The sequence below is a fragment of the Bombus impatiens genome, unplaced genomic scaffold (genome assembly GCF_000188095.3).
Source record: "Bombus impatiens unplaced genomic scaffold, BIMP_2.2 scf_0203, whole genome shotgun sequence".
In the NCBI taxonomy this organism is placed as follows: domain Eukaryota; kingdom Metazoa; phylum Arthropoda; class Insecta; order Hymenoptera; family Apidae; genus Bombus; species Bombus impatiens.
The window spans coordinates 1,453,477-1,480,001 of record NT_176622.1 but is presented as its reverse complement, the minus strand read 5'-3'; the positions used below and the strand labels follow the sequence as shown (position 1 = coordinate 1,480,001).

The window sequence follows — 26,525 nt, the reverse complement described above, 5'->3', positions numbered from 1 at the left end:
CGTTCCACCATCGTCATCCAAATTCCGTTCTCATAAATTAATATCTTTCTATCGATCTTATCTTTGTGACTCAAATATTACAATTATACATATAGGAAATATTCGCAAGAAAATTGATTAATTCTCTTTGTGAAGAAAATGATCATATTATTCTTTATGCCGATTTAGGGAAACAGAATGTGGAACAGTTTCACGTTACATTCTTAATAATGATGTTATCAGAAATTCCAGCAGTCACGGTCCTAATTAATCATCCGTGTTCCAAGTATGTAATTGAGCCGATTCGTGTAGGAAGATGACAAAATTCGAGATATCTGGATCAATTTACGACTGATGAGCCGAAGCGTGTCGTTCGTGGCCTGCCAATTATTTAATCCGCCCTTTCTCCTCGTTTAGTAACTGCCTACTCGCTGTTTCCATGGCTTTCTTACACACTGGTCACGAGATCTGAATCACGAGAAAAGAAAATTCAATTATGGAGAGCAATTTAGAACGTGACGAAGGAAAAATGATAAAAAGAAGATTCAATATACACGCATGTTTTATACTTCATTGGGGAACGACCTCTACTTCCTGCATTAACGAAGTATTACATATGTGATGTATTACATGCAATAATCGCATCAATTGTTTTCTCACACATGCAACGAAATTGTTATTAATTAGCTGCTGTTTAAATTTCCCCCGGAGGTGATGTGAATCGAACCCAGCAGAGATGACAAGAAACTCTGATTACGATTTCGTCGATCGACGCCATTGCATTAATCCGGAGTAGCGAAACTACTCGCTAAATATAGCGGAGAAATATGTGCAATACAAAGAAAGAAATGTTCTACCATCTAAAAATTCTCAGACCTTCGTACGAAACGCCAGTTTGTTTTTTATTCGTCATTCGCATTCATACGCATGTTTCGTAATTATTTTCTCTACACTCTAATTTTATTTCTATTCTCTTGTCATTGACATTTAAGTTTCACTATGATTCTGTGTATCATGTTTTCCATATCTTGGAATTATTTTACATGGAAAAACAAGAACTGAAATGAAGTTTAAATCATATTTTTTAATTTTTCATAAGATCAGAGTATTTATACATTTAATTGTAATAATCTGATATCTTTTAAGCAAGATTCTAATCATTGAGGAAATCTTTATATTTAGAAACACAACTCTGGATGACCTGATTGTGCTACTTAATATTCGTTATATTTATGTTCTGCACTGATATTCAGCTGGTTGTTATCGTTTGTGAAATCATAGTATTCTGAATAAATTTTAGTTTATTAATGCTTCTTATCCTAAAATTTGGAAATATTTACATTAAAAATGCGAAGTGTAGTAACAAGAATAAGGATATATTTGTAAGCCACTTTTTAATAATTCTATGAATCGTACAGATACTTACTTGGCATCGAGTCATCACAATTCAATATGCCGTAGAAGTAGAAGCGGACGATAGTGAAATATTGCTTAAAGACGACGTCGACTTGTATGAAAAAATCGAATACAATATTTGTAGAATAGTGTATGATTGAAAATATGAACTCGTAAGAGTAAAATAAATAAGAAACCACTTGCTTGTCTGTGTCGTAAATGCACTTTAGAGGATCAAGACCTAAGAAAAAGAATATTGTATCAGTATTCTGTATTTGTATTTGTATTTGTATTTCTTTGTATTGTATCTGTATTTCTGTTGATACCTAAATTTTCTCAATTTTATCAAAACTTAGTGAGATAAAACAAATTATTAAAGCACAAATATGGAATCAAGAAAAAAAGAACTACGAAAGTTTGTTAAGTAATAGGGATTTAGTTAAGAATCCTAGAAAGGACCTGCAGGTAGGGTCTGCTTTCAAACCAAGAATCCAGGTCGCTCAAATGCGAAAGCAGGATCTATTATCCTTGAAAACGAGTTCCGGCATCAGCCCAGAATTCAATATAACGTGTTCTCTCAAAGCTTTCTATATCCTCCAAACAATCCTTTCTATGCGTAACCTTATCTTTATCTTATATTGCAACAACGTGACAGATAAGGAACGATAAAATTTTACCAAAGGGTCGCGATTTCTTATCTTCGGTATAAATATAGTGTTACCCATGCCCAACTATAACAAATATAACATACATTGAAAACAATTGCGAATCGCTCATGTTTTAATATATCCTATAGAGTTAAATGAAGTTACCGTACGGTATCATTGTTAGTCATTCTTTGCACGTGTTTACCGAGAAGGAATGAGAGAGCTCGACGAAAGCAAAAGAAAGAATTAGTCATAGTGTCTTGCCAAGCGAATGTTGGCACCACTCAGGCCCAACAGCCGCCAAACCGGTCGAGTGGAGTCGTCGTAACTCCTAACTCGTGACGCTCGGAGACGCTTTCGGGTACCAAGCTGAGTAGGTAAACAAAAGATGCTACGGAACAGCGTCGTCCACGTTCAGGTCTGCAGAGGGTGAGCCTCTTCCAGCGACAATACGCGAGTGAATTGATTCGCGAAATAATTGATCTCACCTGTGGCTCTCGCGATCGCTGGAGAATCGACAAGAAAAAATGTCACTCAGGTAAGGAACACATTTTTTGGTTTCTTATGTATCCATACGATAGAGTATCTTCTTTTTCTTTTCTCATTTTTTCAATTCAGTCGAATTCCTGTGAAATAGTGAATTGTATATTGTCAAGTGTTGAGATAATTTTTTGGGATAAATATTTGTTCATTTTTAGAATGAACAAAAACGTATCTTATTCTGAAGATAATAAAGAAACTAAAGTTGTAAGATTTAAATAAAAAATATCGGTGCTGTATAACAGGGAGTATGGAGGTGAAACGATCGTGGAGTTTAATTCGTAAACGACATACGTGCCAAAAAAATAAAAAATAATTTTTTTAGCGAGAGAGAATGTAAATTACATATAAATACTAATAATAAATACTATACTATTCATAGTATATCATAAATGTTGTAAGTATTAGAATAATTTATTTCAACTCTTAAATTTATCGTAAACAGAAGCTCTAAAATGAAGAGTCAATCTCAAACAAACATATCTCTTATTTATACGCTATCTAAAATCTCCACTCCTAACACTTACAACATTTACCGTTTCTTCTATTGCTTTTCTTCGTTTCTATCGCTGACACATCTGAGTGCCCATGACGTGAATACAAGTTAGCAGAGTTGGATTGAATGACGAATGAATGACTTTATATATATTTCTCCATTTTTTAAATTCGTTTAATCAGTGTCAAAGCCTTTCAATAAATATACGCGCGCAAAAAAATCGTTCTAATGATAACACGTGCTGTCTTTTCTATCTTTGTTATTATCTTGTAGTTATTTCCAATGATCTCGTTGCAATATTCAAGTATATGTATGTTTACGATTATCGAATAGGAAAAAAATAGAAAAGATTTATCATCCGTATTATCAATTATCGATGTGTGACAATTATCTCTTCTTTTCCTTTTTCCTTTTTTAACGAAGTGAGTGAAAAATAATAGCACGTTACTTTATTTAGTAAAAAATGAGAGTACAAATTAATTACACTTAATTTTTAAATTAAATATTAATATTAAACATGATTTTTCTATATAAAAAATAATAAATACTAAATAAATTAAATAAAATAAATTACTATTATCAATAGTTACCATTCTTTTTCCTCCTTCAACGATGTGAGTGAAAAATATTAGCTTGATTTTTACTTATCGGAAGAAAAGTAAGATTATAAGCTAATGACAATTTTGTTTCCAAATAAAGTGTTACTATCAAATTATGTGATGTTTCAGGTCATTTGTGATATGATATATATATATAATATTCAAACTAGTCCATAACGCGTTTTTCTGCGATTAATCGATACAGTGTCGGCGATCGATGGCAACTAAAATCACAATGGAACACGTTCAAGATGACATCGATCTGCAGGTTGATCGAAATCGATCGAAAAACGCGGCAAATTTAATTGAATGGAACGTTGACATGAAAGTTACCGTGTCTAACGTGAAAAAGTCAAAGATGTTCCAAAGATTCCGCACCATCGTTATATTTTTTGTAGCGATTATCTTCGCTATTATACTGTCTCATTTAAGGAAGGAAGTGCGTGCCTTGCAAATACAAGTAAACTAATAAAACAAATTTTTATTCTCTCATTTATACACAAATTAATATTAGAGTAAATTTTTTTTATTAGATTAGCAATTAGAATACAATTCTATGAGCTAATTTGTTGACATCTACAGCATCACTTATGACGTGATGAGTAGACTGTGGATTTTTATGCAAATTCATATATTTGAGAATATAATTAGAAAAGTAGAATCTCGATAGAAAATTTGTTTACTTACCAAGTATTATAGAAAATACTATACTTCGGATACTTTATTTATTTTTTCATATAACATGCATTCTGTGGAATTTTGCATTTTCAAATATTCTATAAATGCATTAAGACCCGTACTCTAATGATGAGAACTCATCCATGAGGGGTCTTCTTTAACCATCAATTAAATTTACTGAAACAATCTTTTTTTATTATTTTCAGGTGCAATCTTTAAATGTAAATTTATTGTTACTAACGTCCAAATTCGATAGGATAAATCGAAGTGTAAATCGAGCGTGGATACAAAGGTCCGAAAGGCTCCTCGAAAATAAAAAGCTTCACGATGTAAGAATACTATTACAAGGAGCATCGTCGATATCTAAAGCCAGCGAAATTAGTGAAGTTCGAAATAGTAGAATCTATGGAAATCCTTATACTTACAATGTTATAATTCCATATATAAATTCAATGAAGAATTCTAAAGACATGTATATGTCACGTGATAACGCGTATGGTACAAATAATGGAAATAATATTGCAACTTCCAAGCTATTTATGAAGTTAAAGAGTAACAAAGATAACATGAGTAATAGCAATTTACGTATCGAAAGAGCGGCACTAACGCTACAAGAACGGAAATTAACTGAAGAAGAAATACGTGAAAAGATCTATAATAACGTGAATGACGATTACTATAGTGATGATGATGACTTAGATTTCTGGAGAGAACCCCGTTCAGGAAGATCAAGAAGAGCGGAGGGAAGAGGTAAAAAACGAGGAAAGAACAAAAGGCGGCCCAAACGCAGTCACAGGCGATTGGGTATTTAGTATTATTTAGTTAGCATGCGATTCTTTAATTCAAAGAGATACATTGTATCTAGAAAATCTCAATATAACAATAATCTTTTTTTGTTTGGTAAGATACTAAAGTAATAGAAATTAATTAAATGTTGCAAGAGCTATAAAGCCTAAATTTAAATCCTATATAACGCGGTTGCGAATTTCTGTGTGAACTGTTAATTCTGCTTGCTTAGTATTCTATTTTGTTAAATATAAAAAGGTAAACAATGAATGTTTGTTTAGGACCCTTGGTAGCAACGTTTGTGGGAGCAGTTCCTGAGCAACATATTACAGATACAGGTATGTAGAACTATTACTACATATATTATATATTTAATTAAATCCTTATATAGTATGATATTTGATATCTTCTAGTTTACATCGGTCCATGGGTCAAAAGTACTAAAAACAATACTCAATATAATTTAAATAAATTCCATCTGGTAGAAGACAAGAAATCTATAGAAGTTACAGCAACTGGTTTGTACATGATTTCCGCACAGGTAAAAAACCGCATGTGTTATTATTTGGTATTCAAAATCAATTTACAGTTGTACTAAATGTTTTCACAATTTTCATTTCACTTTTAGATTTTCTATTTTGGAGAACCAACAAACTATTCGTATTGGATACTACTAAGTTCAGAAGGCAAATCCACTACACAAAAACTTGTGAAATGTTCCACAGCCTCTTCTACATCGGCCACAGAAGTATCCTGTTATACAAGTGTAATAACTCCGTTGCAAAGAGGCGACAGAGTTCACATTCAGCAACAAGAGAGAGATAGGTATGTAATTAATTTAAAGATAGGATTATCTTTTCTTATAAAGTATTTAAATATTTTTTAGATTAATAAATATGCGGGAGGGACATAGTTATATACAACTAGTACTTCTATCTAATAATGTCTGTAAGAAACGTTTACGATAACGAAGCGTGTAATAATTAAAAGATGTGCCATAAATAACGCAAAAGAAATCTATTCTTTTAAATGTGATCCTAAATTTCGATTTAAAGAGAAGTAAGAAAGAAAAATCAAACAAGGATCAAGTTCACGAGTTTCTTGTGCAACTGATTCTTTCATTTTAAGGATACATGTAAAAATTTTTTTTATGTTACTCTTATTTTTGTTACTTTTTTAATATAATGTAAGCTTAAATTTTATACGATATTGAATGTTAGAAATACATAATGCATAAGGACCATACGGAAAAATAATGTTGGAATTTATTCTTTATAAAATAGTTATATAGCTCAAGTTAGTTCACATATGTATGTATGCTGATATTATACTTTTTTACACTCGTTTTAATTTTTAAGAAATCGAAGATATGATGTTATGTTTTAAGAGTCACACTGTGTAACTACAGTTTTATATCGGAAAATCGCCTTATTGTTAAACAATCATTTTGAAAGATTACAAAAATAAAGAATCCAATTGTAATTTATAACGAATTTATACATTTTTTATTATATTTTATAAATAAACAATATATATATAAACAATGTATTAGAAACGGCGAAACATATCGCATGTAATTAAAACATCAAATTGTTTATGCCATCTGCATAAATTGTAAGTTTTTATTTGTGAAAAAATACGTATTCTTTTATCATGTGACGTATTATTACAATCAATTATTATAAACTTACAAATCTCAAAAATTCAGTCTTTTGATAACTTATGTGAAAAGTACGATATTTCGTCCGTGCCATCTTACAATACTCGCCAATGTAAAATACAAAAAAGCACTGGAGTCTTCTTGGACGTTGATGCCAGTCATGTGGCAGATGTTGCTTGGCTCATTGAATTGGTAGTACGACCATCTGTGACAGCATAGTCGTTATCAACCTAAAGAAATTAATAATAAAAAATTAGAAAGTGGTAGATAACACAGAAGTATTGCAATCTTACAAATATACCTATTATTAACGCATTTATATTTAGTATTCGAATTGTTATTATTTCATTATCAATTTAAATCATAGAAACATATGTTCTGAGACTCCTTTTTCATAAATATTCGGTACATTCCTTCCCTGCTTTTTCATTTTCATTTTATGTTAACGTCACAATAAATCATACTTGGTTCTTGTGAAGTAATGTATTCTTTAAAAGAATTTTCAATTCGTACCTTTCGATTGTTACCTTATCGTCATTATCGTGATTAAAAAATATGCTGCAGGTATCGTACGTATAAAGCGGTTCGACGTTCATGAAATAAGAATTTTTGATGTATGTGTATCATATTGATTATCTAAATTATATCTTCTTTATTTTTTAAGGGCAGTATGTATGAAATTACCTTACGTATTTTGAAGTTCCACTTTACACTCGATAAATGCAGATCTAATTATTATTATTATCCTTGCTAACATTTGCTTTGTAATAAATTTGTAGACTGGCTTTTTTTTTATAAAAAACGGATAGATTTATTTTACTCACCTGAATTTGAGTTGAGGTTTACTCGAGCATTTGTCTTTTAATATATACGATCGTAATACATGTTAGCATAAATTTAATTCGATACTCTTGTTGCTTGCTTTTCCATTGATAGTTTTTGTTTGTTTGTTTATTTCTATATACTATTTGCGTTTTTCTTTTTTTTTTCGTTCAAACATTTTTCGTTCTCTTTCTCTATATCATATATATATTATGTACAAGATGCAACTAAGTCTTTACGTGTGGTAACTTGGAAAACAATAGATTGAAGTGATGCTGACTATTTACATTGAAAAAGAATTGCAACAATATTTTGAATGAAAAAAATGAGGTGCACCACAAAGAAGATCAAACGCTATTTATTACAGGTCAATCGCTTAGAAAAATCAAACAAAGACATTCTAATTAATGAAAGATACTATATGATATACTCTAACAGAAAAAACAATACTTTCTAAGTTTCGTTTATGTGATACCTGATGCCATCGGACATTAATAACATTTATCATATCAGTCGTCATTTATTCATATAATATCGTATTGCTATTTGAATTGGTATTCTCCTTGCTGGTAACAGAGGGAAGGTACTCTCTCTTTCTTTCATTCTGTTCCCTAAGTATCTCAGGTTGTTGTTACGCCTGTGAAATAAACTCAGTTTTTGTCAATTTTTTTGTTATATGTCTAGAACTGTCCATTAATACTGTTATTATATATAGATATATATATATATATTGATAATATACTTCATTTTGAATATAAAATATCCTTTGAATAAACTATATACAATAAAATAAAAAAGAATAATAATTCCATTCAGTTTTTTTATGTACAAAAAATTTGCTTTTCAAAAGATTATTGATTTTAACAAAAGATTCATACCTACGTTATGTTATAAGAATACACTGTATTCTTTTCAGTTGAACTACTATTTTTAATGTATATGTGGTTTTCTAAGGCAGTTGCTGGTTTCCCTCTTTTCATTGGTAAATGTTCTTTGTAATTCAGTCCATATAGTCTTTCATATTAAAGGTGAGGAAATAATAAACGTGAAAAATATTACTGATTATTTTTTATGGTTCTTTGTTTCAAAGTTTCTTTTCATTTTGGTTGTTATTACTCTAGTTCTTACAATATTAAATTGATTCACTATCACTATACCAGTGACATGCGATGATAACTTTTAACATAGTTTAGACAATTTCATTGCAATTTATAATAATAAACAGAATATAAAACCACATCACCTGCCCTATGTAATTACTCTATATTTTAATATACACAATTGGTTGGGACAAATGTTTCGTACTCATATACATCGAGCCTTGAATAGATACATTGTTTCTTGATTCCATATAAATATTTATCTTTTTTCTTTTAATTATTAATATGTCGTTTTGATTGTCTCTGCCGGTGTGACATTTCAATATACAATTACTACTTATATAACTATTAAAACAAACTCCTAAAATTATAGTTAAATTTTCTAACATTTTTCATTTGATATTTCAAAAATAAAAAAATTTTTTTGTCACCTCTAAGCAGAGCATTTTACACATAATTCACACAAAAATTGAGCTCCATAAATTAAAAATATATGTAGGTATATGTGTATATACGAAATGAAATGTCGCAGCAGTAAGACTGATTCATTATATTATAAATTTGTTACCTGTAGAAATATTGTCAGAATGAAAAATTCACATTATTAAACGCATAAAACAGGGGCGGTATATTTTGATACAAGATTCTTTTTCATCACTTCATAGTTAAATGTAAAACAAAATACACCATAATATACAATTGTTTTCTTTCTTTTTTCTTCACGCAGAATGATAAGATATTCATTTGTCTACACCTAATATTCTGTTAATGTTATTGAGCTTTATGTGTTTCTGTGTTCACAATGATCAACCAATTAATGACTTTACAAATAAGGTAAATATTTTTATCCTTAATAATTACAATTTTATATTTTAGAATCGCAGGTTGATTTTTAAGATAAAGAAAAAGAAAAATGAACTGTACATCAACTAAACTTAATCCTAAAGCAATATTGTTAGCCAAGTATGACAAAAGTAGAATGCTATACTATTAAGTCAAGTATAAAACGCTCATGTTACTTATACTTCCTTTTTTAAATTGTAATTAAACAATCGTTTGCACTTAATGCGCAATTTAATGAGCTTCCCATGCGCGCGACAAAGATAGAAAATCACATTCATTTAAATCCTTTTCTATCGTTTTACTCTTTTCATTTCAATGTAAAAGTCTCTTCTCGACGAATTATTAATTACAGAACAGTTCATGACAAATGATATTTGTCCAACTTTTTCACGCGCTAGGAACGATTTCTTTGTTTTTTTAAATTTGGAAAAGAAATAATATCTAAATGTGTAAAATTAAATAGTTGCATGTGTAATTTAATAACGTCGCTGAGACTGGGCGTTTTGGTAACCAGCACTGCCACCTGTAAACAACCATAGCTCCTCCGTTCAATCATCTTTTTAAGTATACAGTTTTGTTTTTTTAAATCTGATTCTGTACTTAATTTTATATTATATACAACATTAATCGTCATATAAAATTGAGGAATATGCATATATTATACGCCTACTTTCGTCGGGGGCATCTTTCACTTTTTTTTATCACTACTATTCATTATGTTAACTCTGTTTTAAATTGTACAAAAAACAAATCACGCAGTATCTGCACTTGCCACTTCGTTTGATAGTTATTATTTATTACCGAAATTATGATTTATCATTATATTCGTATCTGTTTCTAGAAATGTATAAAAAACAATCCTGCCCTATAATCTTTTACTTCCTCAAATTAATATTAATCCATTTTAAATTTATTTATATGAATTGAAAAATTCACAATGGAACTTCGTTTTCAGTGTCTTTCAAGTATTCGGTTTATTTAACAAATATGATCGTTTTCTTAACGGTATGTTTAAACTCGGTTCTAAGTATTTTGTACTTTATTAAACATTGCCTTTCAGAAATTAAAAAGCTCGTCTGAATTGTATATTGTACTTACCATAATCTTGTTTTCCGTATACACCATCTTGACTCGAGTAATCTGCAAGTATAATAAATATGAATTACAAATTGCTGATTAACGATACTGCTTTGAGTAATGTAGATGTGACTCAGACGAGAAAAATCTGTAACTCATTAAATTTAAAGGTTCAACTATTTACCTACGTCAAAAGGAATTTCGTAAATTATTAAGATCTTTTTGTTCAGGTACAGTATCATTCTGGAATGAAGAATAGCAGGAGGCAGTGTTGGAGTGCTGGTATCCAGATGAAAATATTCATAATATCCACATTTTTCTTCACCTTACCAATTTCTATTCTCACTTTCTTTTTAATAGGAGTAGTTATGAAACGCAACTCTTGATTTCAAACAACAAGTTTAAGGAAAAAAGTGAAACCAAATCTATTCTTATGTAACAAAAAAAGGAAAAAAGAAAAAAAAAGAAAATTAAAACAAAAAGAGAAATTTCAGTTTCTTTATAATTAAACGTTTCTCGTCTGAATCGATTGATATTTGAGCATAACAAGTGCTAATAATTAAAAACTATAAGGACAAGGCATTATCAATTACTGATTTCCCCCCCTTCGTTCGTTCTCTTTTCTTCAGATGAAACAGAGGAGAAGATAAATACGTGTTGTAAAATGTGGTGTCCAACGGAAAAAACTAACCATAAAGTTGCGTCGAGTAACCACCCCTGTTGCTCATAGAAGTGGCATTAGAAGTTCGGTCATCGTAAGGGTTAACAGTGGCATAACCTGCACCCCCACCCCCTGCTGCCACTGCCTCCTGCTGGTAATTGGCTGTGCACGCAGTATATTACATTAATTACACCATCACGTTAACAGGAATATTGCCCTCTATCTCATTTGCGTAACAGACTTTTAGTTGTTCTGTTCTTCAACTTTAATGAAAATATTTAAGCTATAAAACAATTCATATCATACTATCATATATACTAACCTGATGGTGGTGCTTTGCCATAGCTATAAGGATCACCAGCACTGAAAGCTCCTGTAGCTGGTACAGTAGGGGCTCCACCGTACCTACTATCAGTAGCTGCTGAAGGTGGATATCCCTGAAGAAAATTATATACATTATTTAGAAATTCCCCACTCCTCTTAATTTTGAATGTATAATATGAGTTAGCTTACAGCTGTTTGACCATAATCTGGCGGTTGCTGATAACTCTCGTAACTTTGATATGAAGATTGAGGATAATTTTGCGATCCGTAACCACCACCGTATCCTACCGCCTGTTGCTGTTGTGGTTGCTGCTGTCCTCCACCATAAGCATTACTGGCACCTCCTCCATATCCACCTTGACTGTCCCAACAATATTTCGATAAAAAAATAATAAAATCGTACACTTTTACTCGAACAACATTTTCTGAGCTAATTAAAAATAATAATTACCTCGGTGGTTGAGTTGCATAACCATTCGCAGATTGTGAAGATGGCTGATCAAATCTCGGCCTTTTTGAAGGTCCGCTTGAACCTGGTGGTCCACCTCCTCTTTTCGATGGGCCACCGCCACCTCGTCCACTACCTCCTCTACTCCCACGATCTCCAAAACCTCTACCACCTGGACCACCTCTACCAGATCCTCCCCTGAAAATATATAAAAGTTGAATTATATGGTTTTTTGTACATATAACTTTAAATTCAAAATAAATTAAATATTTTACCTAGATCCTCCTCTGCTGCCTCTATCCATTCCCCGTCCACGGAAATTACTACTACCACCACGATTGTCACCTCTACCAAAATCACCTCTTCCTCTACCTCGGAAACCACTGCTTCCACCTCCCCTACTGCCACCACGCGGTGGTCCTCCCATTCCTGGTGGTGGTGGTCCACCACCTCCTGGACCACTAGACATTCCTGGTTCTGGTGGACCTCTGATATAACAGTACAAATACATTTAAAAAAAAATACAATAAGGTAATTAAATGAAAAATAACTTCATATATAAATACCCAGGAGGAAAATGTCCACCGCGGCCACCTCTTCCAGGAGGACCACCTCTGCCTCTCATTCCAGGTGGTCCACCTCTCATTCCACCTCCAGGTCCACTAGCTCGGCCACCTCTCATCATACCACCTCCTCTAGGAGGGCCACCCCTATTGAACATCAAAAACATAATAGAATGTTACAATTTATTTAAAAAGTAAATTAAAAAATATAAATACATCATGTTATATGTCTCTGATAAAAGCAAAAGAATATAAGTCAGAAACATTAGTTCTGCAGAGTAACACTTCTAATATTTCAGATACAATGCAACATCAAATGTTAAATTTTGCATATACTATTAGAACCTTAGGTAAAAATGTAAGAAAAAAGGGACATTGACTTGTATTATTAGAATCACAAGCAAAAGACAGCAAGAGTATCTGTTTTGTTTAACATTTGACTTATACCCTTTTAATTGCCCATCAGAGATATAATATATCCATAGAAGTTTCCTATAATATGTTTTTAAATAGTTTCATGTATTACAATATTTGAGCCTTATGGAAGCCACACTGATCAATTCCATAAATTAGGAAATATAAGGAGAATATAATACTGAAACATTATTTTGTAATATTAACGTTGAAATTGAGAAATTTGGAGGAAAAATTTAGAAATTAGATAGTGAGAGGTTCATTCACAGGTTATATACATTTCATATAGGTAAAATTGATAGCAAATATATACACACGTACCTTCCCCTGTCTCCAAAACCTCCGCGTCCTCTCATAGGGCCGCCTGGTCCACCACGTCCTCCACGAAATCCACCTCTACTGGTTGGCGCACCTTCCATTTAACAGTATATCTAAAATTGAGTAATTGAGTAAAATTCAGTAAAATTTCTCCATAAGCGACAGTCTTCATTGATTACACCATAGACGCTACTCAATATTTTCAATATGAGTCACGAGGTTTTTTTCAATCACAACGATTTCTCTAATATATAGAAAGTGGTAAATAAATTGTAAAAAAAATTCGAATAAAATGCACGTTACATTTCTACTAAAAATATACTTACATTTCACTTATCGTTAAAGAATCCGTTCATAGATGCTAAACGCGCCAACCTTAGACAAGCCAATAACGAAAATGGATGCCGGTTGCCGGAAAAAGAAGCATCGACCACCCCACTGCAAAACTATTGTACTGTCATTACCGGATATCCTTTTCATTACGATGCGTTCTTATGTAGAATCTTATGTTAAGAATTTCACTGAAGAAAATATTTAATTTAACTTGAATTTAATTCAATTTGACATAAATATAAATTTTTATTCTTATAATCTTTATTTAAAATTTTTGTCATTAATTTTCTCTTTTTTAGAATAGTAAATGTAAAATTTCAAGATTATTATACGTAATTATTGAACATTTTAAATGTCATATTCTATTTATGTTGTTATATATTATGTTGTTTTATATTCAATAACTTTTCAATGTGCTTTTTAAAATTAATAACAAATTTGTTATTTAATTTTTATATTAATTAATTTATTATTTATGATAATTAATCCATATTTAAAATATGTTTAATTATTCGAAAGAAAATCTTAAAATTAAGTAGAGTATTAGATATTTTTGTTAAAGAAAAATGAACAGCAATCAATTTTATAGAAACATAATTTAACGTTACTATAGGTATAGTAACAAGTACACATGTACAGTTGGTCATGTGCTCAGGAAACGCGGGATTGGTTAAAGTATTGAGATTTAAATATTGAAATCCGTTGCTTGTCTTCCGCATGACAAAAACAGGAAAATTTGTATTTGAGAAGGAAGTTAGCGCTGAGTATATTTTTTTAGTGGAACGTACAACTAACGTGAGCATTATTAATCAGAACACGACGTTTCTTGTAATATACTGCACGATCCAGCGAAAAAGATAGTACAAAATGTCAAAAGATGAGAAAGAATGCGTTATTCCTGACGTGATATACGACGTAAACTCGGGAAAAAGTTATATCAAGGGACGATTTTTTGGAAAAGTTAGTAATATCTTCCTACAGTAAATCTTTCTATTTTTTTGTCTTGGAAATTTCATAATAATTAAACATTTTTAACTTTGGGATTTTTCTAATCAGACAATTTTTCGTTCAGTATGTGCTAACTGTTAGTATGTGTTACTTTCTTCCACAAGTTTTGTGAAATTCTTGGTAAAATATGTAGTATAATTAACCAACAATTTTATTATTCTTATTTTATTATATATTAACATTAATTTTATTAACTGTATAAAACAAATTTTTGGATGATTTTGGTTTAAATTTGCTGTATTATATAAAATTGTGTAACATAATAAGTTACTGTATCATACATTTTTGTATGTCCTTTATGCTTTACAATTTTAGTCCTTTTACTTAGTATTTTTCTATATTTTATTCATTTTTTTATTGTAGGGTGGTTTTGCAAAATGTTACGAAATCAGAGAATCAAAGTCGCATCGTGTATTTGCTGGGAAAATTGTGCCAAAATCACAAATCACAAAGAGCAATCATAGAGAAAAAATGACGCAAGAGATTTCAATTCATCAAACTTTGAACCATAAAAATATTGTTGGCTTTTATGGTTTTTTTGACGATCCACAGAATGTATATATAATTTTGGAGCTGTGCAGAAAAAGGGTAAATATTCTATATAAGATAAATATAAGGACAAATATATAAATAATCTATTTATTAGACTTTTTTCAAAATGAAATGACAATTGTACTTTTTAGTCAATGATGGAATTACATAAACGTAGAAAAGCACTAACAGAATGTGAAACGAGATATTATATGAAGCAAATTTTAGATGGTGTAAATTACTTGCACCAAAATAAAATAATTCACAGAGATCTAAAATTAGGTAACTTGTTTTTAAGCGATGATCTGCAGGTTAAGATCGGTGATTTTGGTTTGGCTACCAGACTAGAACATGAAGGAGAACGTAAAAAGTAACTGTTTTGTTTATTTTAGTATATATCTTAACATTTAATGTAATAGAAAAATTAACTTTGATTTCATTAATAGAACACTGTGTGGAACACCTAATTATATAGCACCAGAAATTTTAACTAAAGTTGGACATTCTTATGAAGTTGACATATGGAGCATTGGATGCATTATGTACACTTTACTTGTGGGGAAACCTCCATTTGAAACATCGAGTTTAAGGGAAACCTACGCTAGAATAAAACAAGTCCAATACAAAATTCCTAATTATATTGGTACAGTTGCGATGAGCATGATCTCTAATATGTTACAAGGAAATCCATCCAAACGCCCTTCCATAACAAAACTAATTAAAGATCCATTTTTTTCTTCTGGTAAGTAACATCAAGTTTTGTCAAAATTATAAATCATTGTCATTATATGTATGAAATATTTTTCACTGATAATCTATTCAATATTATTATAGGTTTTATGCCACATAGTTTACCACTGTCATGTTTAACAATGGCACCACGCTTAGACCTGCTGGAAATGCATAATCAACGTAAGCCATTATCTGAAATGAATACTAATGTAGGAGGAGAGGGACAAGACTTCGTATTCCGTGTACCTAACAGTCCGGCGCGTAAAACGAAGCCTGCGGATGCAATAAACGAAGTCCAAAAACTGAATCTTGATATTAAAAAGATGCTTCAGACATTGAGAGAGCAGTTGAGTGCTGTATTAAAGTCTAAACCATGTAGAGAGACAACTTCGTCAACAGGTACAATCATCCAGGGATTAAATATTATTATCACGTTTTGCATGGAAATTATCGTTTATACTGACAGAAATTATTTCCTGATGCAGAATATTCAAGACCCTATCAGATATTTATGGAAATCTCAGGCACGAATCACATCTCCCTTTCATTTTCCTATACATTAAAATTAACATTTATTTAAATAATGAAAATATTGTATAAAATAATTGGTCTAATAATTGACAAATATATTTTATGTAATTCGTTCTGTATATATACATGTTTAACTCTATAGATGAAATGACTGACCCTGCTGCGCAACCTGTACTTTGGATAAGCAAATGGGTTGATTACTCGGATAAATATGGATTCGGATACCAACTTTCTGATGATGGTGTGGGTGTAATGTTCAACGATGGGACTCGTTTAATAATGCTGGCTAATTGTTTCAATATCCACTATATAAATCGCGAAGGAGATGAATTGTATTACACAGTCAGAGAATATCCCTCTGAATTAGATAAGAAAATGAGACTAATGAACTTCTTCTTAAAGTACATGAAAGAACATTTGATGAAAGCTGGAAGCTCTGTTGCTGTGAAACCATGCGATGCGATGTCTAGGATACCTTATATGCATCAGTGGTTTAGGACACAGAGTGCTGTAGTTATGCAATTGACTAATGGAACAGTACAGGTAAGTAACTAAACATTTTAAGTCATATCTCTGTTTAAGTTTCGAATTTTCGAATGTAATACAAAATATTTAATTTATAACATTTCACTTTCAGATAAATTTCCTAGACCATACAAAAATTATTATGTGTCCATTAATGGCAGCTGTTACGTATATAGACACAGAGAAAAATTTCAAAACTTACAGATTCCAAACTATACAAGAAAACGGATGTTGTAAAGGTTTGGCTAAAAATTTAGCGTACGCCTATGAAAAGCTTCTATTAATGTTATCGAATCCTCAAACTCGATAATCATAGCTTGAAGCCAATCGATTTAGGGAATGAACAATTCTGATACACAGTATATTTTAGAACTACTATGTCCTTCTTTTTTAGTAAAGATAATGTCTTCATATTTAGCGATTAACAAATACGACTAATTAGTTATTTTATTTTTATTTTATTTTATAGAAATATATTGAAATTTTGCTAGGTGTTTATATTATAACATCCAAACAAAACATATACAGATCATGCAAACAACTTATCTATTAGGGGATTTTTTCTTATAGCTAAAGTAAGCCTTCGTAATTTTTATATTAATGTGGACAATTAAATTATGGTTATAGTCCTTTTTGTAATAATTTGTATTTTGACAATTTTATGAATGAACAAACATTTAAATTTAAGTATTTTGCCACGATATTCGTTACTCCATATACGTACCAAGAATAATAAAACATTAGCTGGTCAATATTGTTTTGATGGAGTAGTGCAATTTAACATTTGTCTATTTATATAATGTGGAAGGAAAAATGAATGGCCTAATCTTCAGTGATATTTCAAGTCGTATATATTCCAACAACAAGTCTTTTTCACCCCATTTTCATCAGACCAAAGTTAGGTCTACTGATGTGTGTATAGAGTGTGTCTGCGTGTCTTGCACACCATTGAAAACATATTGAAATTTCTGATTCTCTTGATTTTGCAAGAGCAACGTACAAATTATTTTTTAATTGTAAAATTTGGGTGCGGCACTTAAGGAATTGTAAAATGAAATGTAAAATAGAATGTCAGAACGAATAACAATATTTATATAAGACTTAAATTCATATTCTAAATATTACTTTAACAAGATATATGGAAATAAGAAAGGAACGAATATATACAAATGTACATACATGCATACAAACATCTCATGGCACTATACCCAATACATATCATATAAGCATTTATTGTATTAAATAATAAATTATATCGATAGTATTATTTTTGTAAGTAGCTTATGACATCGTTTTGAAAATAAAATAAAGTGTTTCCATTCTTAAACTTGTCGAATTTCAAATTTCGCAGCCGTCAATTAAAATTAAAACAGGTCTGAATTAGGTTAGGCTAGATAATATCCTTACACATGTAAGTACATATGTACATACACACACCTTTTATAATTTTTATTACAACTGTGTAGATTTATCTCTATTGCAAATTTTCAATTAAAAATTGTAATGAAAATAAAAATTGAAATCTTTCAGGTTCCATAATATATATATTAATATTTAAATAAAAAATATAAAAAAGTAAATTTCTGGATAAAATCAAAATGAGGTTGAAATACTTAAAATCTACCATCTATTTTAAGGGAAAATATTACATAATAGAAAGGATATTTTTTAGTTAAACAATTTCCAATCCACATAGAAGTATAATTATGTCATACATTCTAATCAAAGTACAAAAATAATGGAAAATAACAAGGAGAATGGTACACGCTATTATCAAGGAAATGTACACAAGCCTATTATATTGACAAATGACAGCTAAATGCAGTAGTGTGTTGCGTATACGTCACAGAACGAAGAGGTAAAGGCAAGCAAAGGAAAGTCAAGCAAGAATTGTATTCAGTAGTGGCGCAGGCTTTGCGCTAACCACGCGTATGTTGTTTTGGTTCGTTCAAGTTCGTAACTCGATCCAATTTGTAGAATGTGACACACATCGGTAACGTTTCCTCGTTGGGTAGAAGACAAACGGTACAGGTACAGAAATTGAGTAAAAGCACTTATTGGACGTATTTCGTATACATATATTTCATTCGACTATTTTCGATCGAAATACCTCTTTGAATCATAACTATTGTATACATCGTATGAACGAAATGCTGCCATGTTAACATCAAGGCTACTACGTACAAAGTAAAGGCATTCTTACCCCTTAAGCTGAAAATATCTTCGTTTAACAGAATTGACGTCTTTTGAAAAAATAATCTTGGAATGAGTTACACTCATTAGATATCGGTAACTAAAAGACAAGTTGGCGTGTAATGAAAACCACGTGTTTTCCGTGAAATTCTTTAACGAGCATGCGTCCTAGAAATATAACGTTAATTTATATAACGTCATAAGTAGATTGTGGGTTTTTAACAATTTTATATTTTTATAAACAGAACTAAAGAAATGGAATTTAAACAGACATGTCCTTCATCTATTATAATATATATTCTACTTAGGATATTTTATATATTGTATATTATATGCATCCTGTGCAATTTTGCTCTTTTAGATTTCTTACACATGCGTAAGAATCCGTACTCTAGACGATAGAATTATATGACTTCTAAGAAACCGGAAAATTTGACTTGTCTTTTACAAACCTACAATGTTGACGAGTTGTTGATTGGCTATATATGTAGTAGTTCTTATACGTATTAAATCAAATTGAAAGGAATAGTGATATATCAGGCTGAACATTACGCATCACGTGCCGTACACAATTGACCCTTTCTCAGCTTCTCTCTGTCTCGATAACAATTTTGCTTGCCATCATTTAATGCGACCATTAGCCTGACTACGTTATACAACTAGAAGGCATCATCCGTCGCTTACGATTAATAACAATAATAATACGAGAAATGATTATTTTTAGACGACGACAACGGCTGGAAAAATTATCATCTTTGTGAAAACATTCGCTGAAATATTTATTGAAAGTTATTTCGTATCGTAATTCTTTTTATGCATTTTCGTGGTGTTGTTTCGTCCTAACAACTTGTCGAGTTGACTTTTTGTTGCATAACGCCTTTCAATTGTTCTCGATGAACCTTCGTGTTTCATTTCAACAATCATTAATTAATTTATATTTTTGTGATATCATTGTCACTGTTTGTTAAAAACACTTCTTTTTTTAAGTTTGGAAATATATTTGTATAGAAATATACATGGAAACAATATTATGACATTAAGATTGTTATTTAGAAGTTCCAAAAATAATTAATCATTTATTTGATATCTTGCGGTTATAATTTAACTATCATTTCACATTCAACTCATGGCTTCTCATTCTGCATAAATTTGATTGCATAAATTAGCCAAAATCTTTAAGATAATGGGGTATAATGCTCCGTTTACCTTCGTCCTAAGTTGTTTTACGACACGTTGTGTACACATCCGCATATATAACGTAGAATTGAGAATTGCAGCCTTAACTTTGCTGACGGAGCGTCATCTGTCTTTTTCTCCTTGTTCTAAACGCAACAATTACGAAACAAGATTTTCTATGTTTTAATTTGACACGAATAATAATTTCTAGGGTTTTTAAAAATTAGTATTGCATATCATAAACCATTACGAAATTGTAAAATCGTATTCTGCACTGATAACACGTAAAATCTCAGAAAGTTTATGGAACTGATAAGAATACAATAAATCTCTTGGTATAGTTATTCTGTCAAATTATTGCTGACTTATTGCATTTCTTGGAAGACGGCTTTAAAAGAAAATAATGTACATATGTACTATAGAAATATTACTTTTTTTCAATAACGTAATATGTATATGTAATTTTCTTTTTTTTATTTATTCCTATTTTGGAAATATTTCCTATTTTGGATAGATTATGTAAAATTATATAAGTAGGAATCCCTAAAGATTAAACAGTAGACATATCAAATTTTCTGCTGAATAACCATGACGAATACACTCTATTCGCGTGGTAACCTTGCGTATCCTGAACCAGAGAGACGAATTTATATTTAATATGTACTTTACCTTGTAAATATGGATACACAAAATAAATAAAATTAGCATTTTAGAAATCACCTTTTTTGTATTTTCGTACATCTGTTATAAGTAGAGTGCGGATATTTATGTAAATTCATATTTTTACAAATATAATACAAAATATGGAATCTAGATAGACAATTGTTTCATTGTTCTATCTATAATATATCAAAATATTATAACAACTAATTTTGTATATTTTTTAATATTATATGTATTCTCTAGATTTTTGCACGTTTAAATTCCTTATAAATGCATAAACATCAACAATTTAGTCATAAGTACACGAGGATTTTCTGATCTCAAACTTTAAATGATGGTTGAAATTAGAATTATTCACATAACATCAATTAGAAGACATTTAGCATTGATATTATTGAAATATTTATTTAGAAACTATTATTATTTCAAATAAATTTAGCCGAGATCTAGTTCAACTACACAAATATTTTCAACTACATACACTGAATTAGATATTGAGTCATGAATGACAAAGATGACTGACATCATTCTTGTCATTATGTTTAACTACATACATGTATGATATGTATCGATGCCAATAGTCATACAATTAGTTAAATAACAAACACTTATTTGAAAAAAGAATTTTTACAAATTTCTAAATAATTATAAGTATCTTTTATTTCCTGTACTTCGTGTTTTATGTTATTGAAACAATATTGACAATGTTAGCTCATTATCTTCCCATGTACATATTCATATCTACATAATGTATTATACTTACATTAATTTCTATCTCTTCGATTGGACAATATTATACTACATGAACAGCTACACTACGCTGGTGAAATTAAAAACGCGTCAGCAAGTTACAACACATTACCCAACTCATTAGAATTTAGCACATCGCTTTAACACGATTAATGAATTTTAATTAGATCGCAACGCGTTTATAAGATTCAATTCTATAGTATTTTATGAGTAGAGACAAGTCCAAGGTGATGCATTAATAACGTATTAAATACATTATATATTTAGAAAATAATAATGCATTAGGTGCAGTAAATACATAAGTATATTAATTTATTAAGTTATTACGTTTATTGTATTAAGTTATATCAAGTGAGTTATTATTCTGAGTTATTGAAATACAAAAATTTATTAAAATACATATATTACAAAAGTACGTTACAGAAATCAAAAATATAAAAAGAATTTTCATAATTCGAAGAAGATAGTATTTATATCATAGTGATATAAAATACTTTGATTTACCTTTAATACTTTATAATTAATATGTGTAATATTAATATTTATAATATTTCAAAATTTCGCCAAATCGTAGCGTAATCTATAATTGCAATATGGGTTCGGTAAAATTCTATAATGTGACTCAAATAAAAACAATGAGTTGCAAGTGAAGTGGTACATTAATGTATTTTTGATTATCAAATAATTGCTGCATATATGATACAATCAGAACGACGAATAACTGGTTTATATATATACATGCATAACTTAACGTTTTTGGTAATCTGATAATCCGTTAGGTTATGTACATTAGTAACAGGAGAATATAAATGTATCGAATCACATTTTCTTCGAGTTCTAAGTCGAATTTATTGATTTTTACATTTTAATTGCACTTGCTTCATTACCCAAACGACCTTGTATCTTAGATAATGATTATTTTTATTAAACTAATTCTGGTAATAATATATTTGTAATGTACACACTGTAATAATAGATGTATTTAATAAACACAATGAACAAAATATGAACGAAGTATTTATGAGATTCCATTATATTGATCTATTTCATTACATTTGCCTAGTTTTACTCATTTATAATTTATTATCTGATATTCATTCGTAATATAAGTGGATTGCTATAAGTCAGCTCGCTGCTAGCTTCCATAAAATAGTATTCTCCATTTATTATTATAAAAAAATTGATCATATTATTTTCAAGTAATAAAAACGTATCCTGATAGAGAACAAAATTATAACTTTATCAATTATGAAATTAAAGAGGGGATACATTTAAAAGTTAAAATACACGAACGTGAGTTCCTATTCTTAGTATTTTGACTTGCAACATTATGATCTTCAATCGATCATATATAATAGTGATCTCTTAGTATATATTTTAATAAATCCATTGGACAATTCATATCTGGCTTATAAATGATTTCCAGATACGTTCAAACAACCCGTGTATCGGTCAATGTATTAATAGTAGATATTAAGATGCTTGTGTATGAAAACGATTAATTTGAAAAATATTCTAATTTTAACTTCGTAGAACTTAGCATGTACAAGATAAGAAATTATTCAATTTCGTATTGTTGCCTTTGATCGAAAAACTTTTGAATAACACACATATATATATATATATATATATATATATATGTCGGGGTGATGTATGTATATATTTATACAGTCATCGAATAGTAAGATCAAATGCAGATGTGTAACACATCGTTTAGAAGTCAAAAACATCGTTACAATCTTCCAGCCACTGTTTGATTAGTGACGAAGCAAGTATCGAGATAAGGAGACGAAACGAATACATGTAAGGAATTCGTCCAGATACATGATCTCTTTCTGTCTTAAATACAGGTGTTCGATCCAGACGTGCCTTGTTCTTCTCCACGATACAGTTTCACGCAAAATCAAGAGAACTTCGATAAGAACTATCGTTCTGGATATCTACATCGGATTTGGCTAACAAGATTTATCGGTCAAGTATTTCCACAACATTATCGTAAATTTACTGATCATTATCTTTAAGATTCTTCGAGAGTTTTTATCGTATCTTATTGTATCTGTATTGTGTCAATTTTTAAATTATTGCTCAATCAGTTAGCAATTAATCTAGCCTCTAAGAAGGTCCTTAAACAGATAAGCTACTTGAATGATAAGAACGTGTCATTCTGAGGAGATCTTTTCAATTTTTGATCGTGTGACTTTGATTTCGATGCGAGTGCTCGCGATTCGTTTTCTTCCTCGTAAAATCGGTCAACAGTTGAATAGCTATCGATTAGTGATCAAAGGATCGATTTGAAAGACGAGTTAATGCAGCATACGAAGAAAGATGGACTCGAGCAATTCAAAATCGAAACCAAATCCGCGGGTGAAGGCCAGCTTGCTGTCGGTGTTGTTTTGGTGGTAAGTTTCGTACGATTATAAGTTTGCGATGTTAATTAATGACAAAAATATATTACATATACATTGGCATATGAAAATATTCTATCGCTTGTAGAAACATTCTATGAACATGTTATCTGTAACAAGACCGACGACCATAACCATATTGGTGAAATTTGAAATAAATCTGAAGATGTATATAGAAATTACAATATATTTAGTATAAATTCATACATAATTTCGCAGTGATCACTAAAGTACTTGAACAATCAATTATCCGTCATGTTAATGTCTCCATATTCAGTAAATATCATTTTTAATGTTTATCACGTGCTTAAGATAATTGTACATGCTTATGTATATTCTTCTTTTTACTAAATGTATATTTGCAGTAATTAATCTTGTAACTTCAGTTGTTTTTCATATACACTTTCAGATTGATGTGAAATTTGCCGTCATATAATCATTAAGTCAATATAATAATGACAGTCATGCCTCATTACAGTGATGAAATTTCAAAATGTACAATGTATACATAAGAATTTTCTATGCTAAGTATTCAAGAAGTAACTGAGTCACTGTACATATGTACATATCAGTTATTTATTATTAAAAAATTAGGTTGTCCCAAAAGTTCCTTTCGCTTTATAAGGAAATAACAGATGAAATGGATCATTGGGATCAATGGATCCATTTTGAAATGGACTATACATAATTCAATAAAATAATCTAAAACAAAAAATATTGTGCATCTATTATTTTTTTATAAAGCGAAAGAAACTATTGGGCAACCTAATATATATTTTATACGTAGATTGTTAATTGATAAAAATAGAAGAATACAGAATAAGAATATACACAGTGCCTGAAATCTTGGTTAGGGCCGTAAGAAGAAACTTTGAATGAGGAATCAATGTATTTTCTACAGAATGTTGAAATAATACTTTATATATCTATTACATTTTTGCTTTTTCCTCTTTTTTATTTTACTGCAATAATAATTAATATTTGCAATTTTTCTACTTGTAGATGAAGTCATATGCAGTCATTTTTTAATACGTAGAAGTTTAAAATATCAAATAAAATTGTAAGTGAGCCTGGAGCCAAAGAGTTATCAGTTAATACCATGTAAAATAATCAGTGATCGCCAATATGCTAGCAATACCAATTCTTGATAGGTTAAATTTACAACATCGGAAGTTCGCTTTATCTTGGCCTGAACTATACTCATTGAGACAAGCAATATTTTTTTGCCCTATACTCGTTCCGCAATCCAAAAGTAGGCTGGAGCGATGAACTCTTAACGTATTTCGAATATCTGATAAAAATGTACAACCGTTTCATATACCGTTCGAAAATAATATTTCTGAAAAGGAAAGACCTTCCACCTCTTGCCCTCATTCCATTTTAGTAAAAATAAATTGAATTTCTAATAAGAAAATTCAATTTAAACCATTTATTCAATTGATTAAATATAAATTGTATATGTAATATAGAATATTCCAATTGTGTTATCCGACACAGGATTAGACAGATAAAGAAATCACAAGGCAAGGTGTTAAACGATACGAGCTTGAAATAGTAGAAGAAGAAATAATTAATACTACATTAATTTTCAAATTTCAATTTAAATTCGAAGTATCCTTATTGAGAAATATTCAAGTAGAGAAAATTTTTAATAATATGAGTATTTAGTGTTTGAGTTCAATCGTTTGAATAGCTTTCGCAAGATGGCTCAAGCATATTTCAGGAAGGAAAATAAATACACAGTTGTTTGTCACTAATCGCGTCACGCATCGTGATTTTACGTTTGCAAAATTGCTTTTCCGTTTACTTCCATCGTCGCGAGTCAAGACAACACTTAGTCCTGTTATGGTCCTTAAATTTTTATGTCTCTTTAAAATACTTTTAATTTCTTAACAAAATTGTAACCTTAAAATTAAAACGAGAAGTCACGTACGTTGTTAACTAATCTTTCATATTTTCCTCAAACTCTACCTCAATAAGTCTTTAACGATAAGAAAATATGATCGAGCCGAAAATGACTAAAAAATGTAGCAAAATTAATTTCATCTTCGAGATTTCAAACAACACTTCGACTATTCTTATTTGACGACGGGTGTTTATGCAAATTGCTATTTTCGCAAATACTATAATTTAAAAAATGGAACTTAAGTAGGGATGTGTTACATTTACTAAATATTATAACGTGTATTATAATATATATATATATATATTATATTTAATATATATAATATATAATATATAATATATAATATATAATATATAATATATATAATTTAATATATATTATATATATTTGATATATATGATATATAATATATAATTTAGTAT

General features: G+C 30.1%; 4 protein-coding genes across 12 annotated transcripts in view; 3 read left to right on the top strand and 1 right to left on the bottom strand.

The window, feature by feature from the left end:
• The first annotated feature begins 1,852 nt into the window (after positions 1-1,852).
• Positions 1,853-6,771, top strand: LOC100744319. 2 transcript variants are annotated; one of them, XM_003487885.4, is made up of 7 exons: positions 1,853-2,559; positions 3,786-4,116; positions 4,541-5,138; positions 5,402-5,458; positions 5,534-5,661; positions 5,749-5,945; positions 6,007-6,771. In XM_003487885.4, exons 2-7 carry the CDS (start codon positions 3,874-3,876, stop codon positions 6,086-6,088), a joined length of 1,305 nt encoding a protein of 434 aa, XP_003487933.1. In that variant the 5' UTR covers positions 1,853-2,559; positions 3,786-3,873; the 3' UTR covers positions 6,089-6,771. The 2 variants fall into 2 exon arrangements, with proteins under 2 accessions (XP_003487933.1, XP_012238443.1); XM_012383020.3 differs by having other exon boundaries at positions 1,858-2,559; positions 4,541-5,084.
• Positions 6,772-6,882: 111 nt separating this feature from the next.
• On the bottom strand, positions 6,883-20,135 carry LOC100745455 (glycine-rich protein DOT1). Of its 7 annotated transcripts, XM_024366232.2 has the most exons (11): positions 19,656-20,135; positions 19,214-19,371; positions 13,354-13,463; positions 12,622-12,765; positions 12,331-12,543; positions 12,059-12,253; positions 11,797-11,977; positions 11,606-11,720; positions 11,314-11,445; positions 10,644-10,685; positions 8,924-10,068 (listed from the first exon to the last, which is right to left on the bottom strand). In XM_024366232.2, the coding sequence occupies exons 3-11, from the start codon at positions 13,449-13,451 to the stop codon at positions 10,022-10,024; spliced, it is 1,167 nt and encodes a 388-aa protein (XP_024222000.1). In that variant the 5' UTR covers positions 13,452-13,463; positions 19,214-19,371; positions 19,656-20,135; the 3' UTR covers positions 8,924-10,021. The 7 variants fall into 7 exon arrangements, with proteins under 7 accessions (XP_024222002.1, XP_024222005.1, XP_024222000.1 ...); XM_024366234.2 differs by lacking the exons at positions 8,924-10,068; positions 19,214-19,371; positions 19,656-20,135 and adding exons at positions 6,883-7,010; positions 13,677-13,823; XM_012383022.3 differs by lacking the exons at positions 19,214-19,371; positions 19,656-20,135 and adding an exon at positions 13,677-13,823.
• Positions 14,354-18,315, top strand: LOC100745573 (serine/threonine-protein kinase polo). The gene is made up of 7 exons (XM_003487812.4): positions 14,354-14,643; positions 15,055-15,279; positions 15,375-15,592; positions 15,669-15,964; positions 16,057-16,353; positions 16,628-17,028; positions 17,123-18,315. The coding sequence occupies exons 1-7, from the start codon at positions 14,551-14,553 to the stop codon at positions 17,318-17,320; spliced, it is 1,728 nt and encodes a 575-aa protein (XP_003487860.1). The 5' UTR covers positions 14,354-14,550; the 3' UTR covers positions 17,321-18,315.
• Positions 18,779-26,525, top strand: part of LOC100745129 (multidrug resistance-associated protein 4) — a 16,704-nt gene continuing 8,957 nt past the window's right edge. The window contains exons 1-2 of one of the 2 annotated variants that reach the window (XM_012383019.3): positions 18,779-19,041; positions 23,643-24,191. In XM_012383019.3, the coding sequence (XP_012238442.1) occupies positions 24,118-24,191 (74 nt within the window). In that variant the 5' untranslated portion in view covers positions 18,779-19,041; positions 23,643-24,117. Of the gene's footprint in view, positions 19,042-23,642; positions 24,192-26,525 lie in introns of those variants that run through there. The other variant, XM_033319666.1, reaches the window with a different exon arrangement.